Here is a 9,385-nt window from a genome sequence, read left to right on the forward strand (position 1 = left end):
TAGTGCCTTTTTCTAGTTAAATTCATCCTTACGAGTTTGATAGGGATTATGAAGCAATGATCCAAATAATTCACAACCCAGCCATTAATACGTTTTCTTCGGAGTCGAAAAGACGGGGGCCATTGGAATCACTAAAATCGGCAGCCAGATTTGCTTCTAGAACCGAAGAACACCCGACAGTCAAGAAAACATTTGCATTACTTTTCAGTTCGCTTAATTTTATACTTCCAATCAAATTGACTTAACTTTCCCACAAGCATTGATGAAAGTGTTTAGATAATACAAATTACGCAAATTACAGCGTCACATTTATGGATTCATCTGCGTGAAAGTTGACTTAACTATTAAATTACAATATTAGTAACTAAGAATGAAAAATTGCAAATGCCACAATTGTTTGAAATATATCGACAAATGAAGCTTGTAAACAACGCATGGGAATGTTTACCAGCACAAGGGCGAATTTTTATTGCGCACCATGAAATACACAGATTCATTGGTAGTGTAAGTCCATGAAAGCAGTTCAGCTTTAAGAAATGCCTGGTGCAGTTATGGGTAAGGACTCTTTGTGTCGCTGTCTACCAATAAGAAAACCAAACGCTGCGAGAGATCTACCTCCCTCCTCCTTTTATACAAAACACAGAGCAGAAGCAAAGGGCAGGACAAAGGTTGCCGGCATTTAAATCGTCGAGTCACGATCAGAAGGAGCGCACACTGAGGCCTAACATTTATCCGTTTAATATGGACATTTTCCTTCACCAGAAGAAGCTTTCGATTTTACAGCGAGACCGATAAGGGGACGAGACTGGGAGAAATTTTGGTATATTTAAAACGTGATGCCATCTGGAACAATGGCGAAAGCACCCAGCCGCCAGTTTTATTTTATATACCTAGCGTGTGTCTGGGACCTTGCTTTCGGGCAAATACGTTACTCGATCCCTGAAGAACTGGAGCGCGGTGCGTTTGTTGGGAATATCGCCGAAGATTTAGGCCTCAGCATTGGAGAGATAACAGTTCGCAAATTGAGGCTGGTCTCTGATGGCGGCGCACAGTTATTGAAGGTGAACATGGGGAATGGTATTTTAGTTGTGAACGAGAGAGTCGACAGGGAAATTCTCTGTGGGCGAAGCTCGACCTGTTCTGTTTCTCAGGATGTGGCGGTAGAAAATCCCTTGGAAATGCATCGCGTTGACGTGGAGATATTGGATATAAATGACAACTCGCCCAGTTTTGCCAAAAGCAGATATTCTTTACAGGTCCCTGAGTCGACTGCAGCAGGAGCTCTTTTCCCTCTCGAGAGCGCGCACGATCCAGACGTCGACACAAACACAGTGAGTGTTTATCAAATCAGCACAAACAAGCACTTTGGCCTGAAGACTCTCAGCAGAAGAGATGGGAGTAAAATTGCAGAATTGATGTTGGAAAACCCCTTAGACCGCGAGAAACAGTCGACATTTCACTTAATACTGACGGCAATTGACGGTGGGATTCCTCGGAGATCTGGCACTGCAGAAATAATCATTACTGTGCTGGACAGCAATGATAACGCGCCCGCATTCGATCATCAAATATACAGGGTTAACCTTATGGAGAACGCACCAAAAGGTACCTCAGTGATAAAAATAAACGCTACTGATTTAGATGAAGGAACAAATGGCGAGTTAAAATACTTTTTAACTAGTCACGTTTCTCAAAAGATTCAGGAGTTGTTCAGTTTGGACCCAGAAACAGGACAGATTCGAGTTCAAGGCTCACTGGACTATGAAGAAAATAATGTTTATGAACTTGAGGTACAAGCTGTGGACAATGGTACACCCGCATTAGCTGGGCGCGCGGATATTCTTGTTGAATTAATTGATATTAATGATAACCCGCCGGAGTTAAAATTGACCTCAGTATCGAGTAACGTACGGGAAGACGCTGCATTCGGATCGGTAGTCGCTATAATAAGTGCGATGGATCGAGATTCTGGTGAAAATGGACAGGTACAGTGTCAGGTGCCTCCAAATATGCCGTTTAAACTTCAAAAGTCTTTGAATAATCAGTACAAGTTGGTAATCAGCGGCACACTGGATCGCGAAACGACTCCGCTATACAACATCTGCATTTCAGCCTGGGATGCAGGGTCACCCGCTCTTTCAACAAATAGAACCATCCTCATTTCTGTTTCTGATGTAAATGATAATGCTCCACGGTTTACACAACCGTCATATAGCGTGTTCCTGATGGAAAACAATACTCCCGGCGCATCGATATTTGCTGTTACTGCTTCAGACCCTGACTTGGATAAGAATAGCGAGGTATCATATTTTCTTTTGGAGAGTCGCATACAAGATATTTCCGCGTCTGGCGACGTTACGGTTAACTCGGAAAGTGGACACATTTACGCGCTGCGCTCCTTTGACTATGAAATACGGAAGAATTTTCAGATCAAAATTAAACTCAGGACGCTGGGACTCCCCCTTTGAGCAGCACTGCCATCGTGAATATTATTATCTTGGACCAAAATGACAATGTTCCAGTTATTGTTTCACCTTCAATGTACAACAGCTCAGTGGCGATGGAGGTTGTATCCAAGTCGGCACATCCAGGATACTTGGCTTCCAAGGTAATTGCGACAGATGCAGATTCCGGACAGAACGCACGGCTTTCCTATCAGCTCATAGAAGCCACCGATCGCAATGTTTTTAGTGTGGGATTTTCCTCTGGAGAAATCCGAACAACTCAAAGCTTCAGAGACCAAGATGCCCTAACACAGAGGCTTGTAATTTTGGTAAAGGACAATGGACAGCCCAGCCTCTCCAGTATGGTGACAATTCTGTTTTCAGTCCTGGCTAACGTTACTGAAAACTTCTCTGAGCGAAAAAACAAGCCCAGAAATCCCGAATTATTTTCAGATTTAAATTTGTTGCTAATTATAACTTTAGGATCAACTTCCTGCGTATTTCTAATAATAATATTTTTTCTGATCGCCCTTAAGTGCAGACAAGACAGGAATATTTACGGTTACACATCCGGAATTTGTTGCTACAGACGGAGGAATTCCTCTGATGCCTTTAATGGTAGATCTGTCCCCAAAACACCATTAAATTACCCCGACAGTGCTCAAACTTTGCCTATCCGGGAATCGTATAATTACACGGTTTGTCTCTCCCCTGAATCCTCTAAGAGTGATTTTTTGTTTTTAAAACCTTGCCATCCAACCTTGCCTCTCGATGATGTCAACATTCGTGACACAGGGAAATAATTGAATTTTTCAATATTTACTCTAATTGATTTACGAGTCGTTAATCTATACATACACAGAGAAGGGATAGTAGCTCTATGTACTAGTATGTGGATGGATGGCACAACGTATGTATTTATATACAGGGGCATATATGTTACAGTTGCAGTATCATAATTGCTAATTTATCATTGTTATTAACATTAGAGGCAGTATTTTTAGTATGTGAATTACCACGGGAGAAAAGCTAAGCATTATAACTAATTAACCTTTTCAACTGAACTACAGAAAAATCTGATAACACTTTCTAAAACAGTGTGACGTTAATAGCTCTACTGAACATTTTATTTTCAGTCATATGTGTGCTACTTAGATACCTTGGCTTAACTGTTGTTTGTTGTGCAAATATTGACATTGTTTTAACAAATTATCGCCCTCTTAGAAAGAATCCACCATCTCTGTACTTCTTTGAAATCTGTCTAGAGAGCTGACACGATTGGTTGTGTAAATTTGCGATTAAATTCGAAAAGAGTCAAATATATTTCTAATTATTGTGGGACTACGGGCTTCAATGATAGGACAGTGCATGGTCCATTTTTCACTAGCTGCCTGTGTTTTGTTTTTGGTTCATTCTGGGTATTTGAGAGCCACCAGTAAGAACATTAATATTGATTTCTAATGGCACTTTGGGAATTGGCATTGAGCTTATTCTTAACCCGCTGTAGTCCACACGACGATGGTGCTCCCAGAAAGCTGTAATAAAAAAAGACGTTCACCCAGCCGACATGAAGGGACCGTGATATATAGCGAAGTCGTTATCGCACGTGTCTAGAATGGATGTTCCCATGTACCTGTTACGCCAGTATCTACAGGTGGCCGATGTCCAGTTTTTGGATTGTGACCTGGAAGCCGGATGGGATGTAAGATTACAACCCATAGATAGTATAAACTGCAGTCTTAGTGCGTTGGGTAGGGGGGTTGGGAGCGGGTCATAAGAGCCAGCCATATTTTGTGAGACTGGAGTCACATTTAACGCAAGCCAAGTACGGGTATCGGCTTACCTTCCTTGAAAAAAAACTAAACCAATTGGACTCTCACCAAAATTAAACAGTGGTCACACCATGAAAACAGAAAATGGTTGATATACTTATAAACTTAGTATGTCGATGTGGAAATAAGATGCAAAATGGAGTAGGAGGATTACATAGTATTGGAAAAATAAATATTTCCATGTTAGGTAGGAACAGACTAAGAAATGGTATTGGATACACAAGGATAAGTCTAGATGCATATATGTAACCTCACAAGGTGTGATGAACAAGGTTAGTGAGCTGCACGTACAAATTGCCGTACGTGATTATGATACATGGTATGGCAATAGCGGAAACGCATCTTAAAATGGTAAGGATTGTGCGTTTGATATTCCGGGGTAAAAAGTGTTCAGAAAAGATTGGGACGGAAAATTGAGGTGGGATGGCAGTACTGATTAGGAAATACACTGTAGTGTTGAGAAGAGAGCAAAATGGGCATAGGAAGAATACACAAGATTAGTGTTGAGAAACAAGAAGGGGATAATCGCGCCACTGAGGACATTCTACATGCGTAAAATAAGTAAGGGATAAAGATAGAGAAAGGGAGAGATAGAGATATAAAGGAGAAAATCTGCAGGAAATCACAGAGACGTGCAAGAACCATAGAGTTGTGTTAATTACTCAGATATGGATAGGTGTAACTTTAGTGTAAATGGTAAGGTGGGTGGTGGGCAGGAAATTCTGAAATGTGATCAAAAGAATTTCCTTGATCAATATGCCCTGAGTCCAATTAGAAGGGAGGCATTACCTGTTTTGGTCTAAGAAACTGTGTTGGGCCAAGCCCACCAAATGTCTTTGGGGAAGACTTAGGCAAAAGTCATCATCGCATCAGAATGTTTAGGTTAGAAGTGGAGAAGAGCGAAGGGAATCTAAATCAAAACTTCTAAATAGGAAGAGGGTTAAATCAATGAAAGGAGACAAGATATAGGGCGGGTAAAATTGAACCAAAGTCTGGCAGGAAATATTGTAACAGGACCATTTTTTATTATTTCACAGGATGCGGCTAGGCTAACATTTGTTGCCCGCCGTAATTGCCTCCTTGAGAACGTAATGGTCAACCGCGTTATTGAAATGCTGAAATCAATATCGCTGAGATACATCGACAGTGCTGTTAGGAGGGTAGTTCCAGGAAGTTGACCCAGTGACATTAATTAATTTTGACATAGTTCCAAGTCAGGGTGCTGTGTGACTTGGAGCGGGACTTGCAAGTAGCGTCTGCTTTTCTTGTTCACCTACGTGGCATAGGTCGCGTGTTTGGAAGGTGATGTGAAGGAACCTTGGTGAGTTGGCGTACTGTGCATCTCGTAAATGGTACACACTGCTGTCACTGTGCATTGGTGGTGCAGGTACTGAATGCTCAAGCCGGTGGATAGGATGCCAAATAAACGTTGTGCTTTGCCCTGGATATCGTCAAACGTCTTGGTTGTTGTTGGAGATGCACTTGCCCAGGCAAGTGGAGAGTATTGCACCATACTCCTGACTTGTGCGATGTAGCTATTGAATAGTCTTTGCGAAGGCAACCAGGGAGTTAGTCACTACAGCATCCCCAGCCTCTGTCCTGGAATCGTAGCCACGGGGCTTATACGGCTGGTCCAATTATGCGTCTGGGGATTCAGCGATGGTGATGTCATTGAATTTAAATGGGTTATCTTAAAGAAGAACATGCTTTAGATACAAGATAGGCATATACCAAAAAGGGCAATAGGTCAGGGAAACATTGCAATAGCTCCTTGGATGACAAGGGAGCTAGAGAATCTGATGACAGGTAGAAAGAATGTATATGACTCATGGTAGACTCATGCTTCAACCGAGAGTCAGGCCAAAGTTAATTAGTTGAGAGGTGAAATGAAGAGCAAATCACGACTGACAAAGAAAGAATGTGTGAATGCAAGGGGAATTAACATAAAAAAGAACACAACAATCTTCTACCAACAAGTAAATATTAAATTGGCAGTAAGTGATGAAGTGAACCCTATTTAGGACAAAGAAGTTGACATATAAATAGTTGTTTGGTAGTATAGAACTACAATATCACTGAAAATAAGAGATATGATGTCGAAGGTTTTCGTCTTGCATCATCAGGAGAGATACACATGAATACTAATAATAAAGGGAACAACAATTTATACTGCATGGCAAGTGAATGCTGATTTATTGCTATGTGCACTCAGATTGGTAGAAGCATTGCCAGGGAGAATGTACCAGTGAACAGTTAACTGCCAGGCTTTTGTTTTAATTCAATCCCGCAGGTCGGCTCTGATTAGTTAAGGCATTGACGTGGGAAAATAAACCAGGGAATTGCTGCCCCCAGGGCCTTTGCTTAGTTGAAAAGGGTACAAAGTTTGGACTTGTTCCTTCTGTCTGCAAAGGACAGGGCCCCGTGAGTGAATAAATGTAGTTTCTAGTATGCATAGGTGAGCCAAGTTGCGAACCAACAGATAATCTTAAATTGGATATATAAAGCAATCAGGATTATGAAGCTTGTGCTGCCCAATCGCAGAATCACATCTAATGATAGACACCATGTTCTCAGTTTTCTGAAGGCTAGTTAAGTACGGTCAGTATGCTGCCTATTATAAACAGCTGAAGTGCTGTGCTGTTTGATATGATCTGCCATTTTGTCTTCATTCTTTCATGGGATGTGAGCATAGCTGGCAAGGGCATATTTGCTCTTGAACTGAATGACATGCCACATCACTTCAAAGGGTAGTTAAGAGTGAACCACATGCAGGTAAGGACAGCAGGTTTCCTTCCCTAAAGGACATTAGTGAACCAGATGGGTTTTTAAAATAATAATCAACAATATTTTCATTCTCACCATTACTGAGATTATCTTTTCAACTTCAGGTTATTAATTGAATTTAAATTCGACTGGCAGCCATGGTGGGATTTGACCCCTTGTCCCCAGAACATTATACTGCGTCCCTGAATTTCTAATCCAATCACGTTACCACTACACTACTGTATCCTCCAAATTATTAGGATATATGACCTATGTATGCGGCATCACACCGGCACTGAAATTAAGATACCACATTACTCATTTGCGTAACAGGCAGAAGTATTTTTGGATTGACAGTAGCATCCTGTTAGTGGCCACTCATGTTGCTACTGCATTGTAATTGCTCAAATCTTTCAGACGCCTTACCCATCCAAGATAATCGAAGTTGGACTGGGTAATTTTCAGGATCGAAAGTCGCAGCTTTAGGCACTTCTATGAGTTTGCGTGGTATACAGTGAGAGATGATCGGATCATTGTCATCATTATCATCTGATTATCCCGCAGGGTCGCTTTTATTCACAATATTTCAGTATGATGATTGCACGGCGAATAAATGGTCCAGGCCCTAGTCATGAGGTTGCTGATAAGGCGCATCTTATAGCGCGTCGAACTGTGGGAATCCCAGTGTGTGTGGTGACCAGCGAAAGTCAATGTAATAGACTGTAATAGAGAAACCATTGGCAGGTTTCTCAAGCAGCAGGCCGAGGAAAGGTAGCTTATTTGACTGTTCCATTTTAAAGGTGAATTTGAGCACAGGATGGATCTGATTAAGGTATGCAAGAAGATTTTACAAACAGCTGAGGATTAAATAAAGCAAACATATTATTTAGGTGTAGAACCAAAGCCATTTGCTCACAGTGTAAGCTTGATGCTGAAATAGGGTGCATCGAAGACATCTTACAGAATAATGGATACCCTGATCAGATTATTGCTGCTGCATATTTTACAAACTCGTGAATGGGCCTTCAGTGCCGAGAAGTGCCTTGTCTATCTCAGACTACCATAGAAGAGTAAGGTGTCTCAATGTATTGAGCAACAGTTGAAGTTAACTATTAAATGTACCACTATGCAGTAGGAAGACGGGTGGCATTCTCCTCTAACAGGATGCTGCTGTCAAACGAAAAAGACGTTCTGCCTTTCGCACGAAGTAGTAAAATGCTGTATGAGTTTCAGTGCTGTTGTGTTGCCAGGTATGTAGCCCGTACACCCTAATGACTCAATAACCATCTCAAACAGCTCGCCCATCGGCTATTTGCAACAGGCAAACTACTGACTGTACCCTACCATCCCGTGCTTGCAAAACTCAATGCATAGTGTCCAACATTAGAAGTGATTCTGTGATTGGACAGCACCTGCTTGATGATCTGATTCTACTAAGAATTACACTGGCAACCAATTGAATATTATCAGTCGCGTTCACAGTGTGGCTTATTTACGCACGCTGGAGACAACATCGTGCCCCGCCCTTTGCAGACAGGAGGAACATGCCACACATTGTGCCTTTCTCAACTAAATAGAAGCTTGGGTGACAGCCATTCCCTGGTCCATTTCATGTGGCAATACGTTGGCCAATCAGAGCTGATCTGCTTGATTTGAATTTAAACACAATCTTGGCTGTAAACTGTTCCTTAGTGGATTCTCCATGGCCATACCCCAACCAATCAGAGTCCGCTTGCTAAGCAATCAGCACTCTCTTCTCTGGCAGCATAAACAGTTGTTGCGTTTGCTATGAGTATCTCACCTAATGAGTGCAAAACAAAAGCTTTGACAGTATCTCTCTTCGTCAGCAACACTCAAGTCGACATATACTAAAGGCGCAGGGCATGGCGAGAATACTGAATGAGTATTTTGTATCGGTGTTACAAAGACAGAGGATGCTGATAAAATACCCGAGAAGTGGTGTTGCGAGATTTCAAGCATTGGATGAAAATCTAAAGGCAGGATGTCCAGAAAATGTTGGCTATGCTTAGGGATGCTTGGCTGATCGAATCAAACAGCATGTTCCTTCGCTTGCTCCTAATAAGCAGGGTGCAGACTGTACTCAACCAGTCCACGATTCCAACATCGCCATACCCCTCCAAAAAATACTGGTTGATGTGATTCTTCGATTAGGCCACACTTGCTGAACAACCATGAGAGTGTTAATAATTACACTAAAATATAACTTAAGATAATCAGTCCAGCTCATAGCGTGGCTTGCTAGAAGTGACATACATTCATATACATCGACACCTTCTCTGCAAACAATGGAATATGTTCAAGCATCGCAACTTGTTTGAGTTACCC

General features: G+C 41.7%; 1 protein-coding gene across 1 annotated transcript; it reads left to right on the plus strand.

Annotated features, from left to right (window-relative positions):
* The first annotated feature begins 629 nt into the window (after positions 1-629).
* LOC144686062 (protocadherin alpha-C2-like) lies at positions 630-3,758 on the plus strand. The gene is given in 2 exon segments (XM_078551222.1): positions 630-2,439; positions 2,442-3,758. Coding segments are annotated over 2 exon segments (2,409 nt in total). The 5' UTR covers positions 630-836; the 3' UTR covers positions 3,248-3,758.
* The last annotated feature ends 5,627 nt before the right edge of the window (positions 3,759-9,385 follow it).

Source organism: Cetorhinus maximus, chromosome 10 (genome assembly GCF_964194155.1).
Source record: "Cetorhinus maximus chromosome 10, sCetMax3.hap1.1, whole genome shotgun sequence".
NCBI classification, from domain to species: domain Eukaryota; kingdom Metazoa; phylum Chordata; class Chondrichthyes; order Lamniformes; family Cetorhinidae; genus Cetorhinus; species Cetorhinus maximus.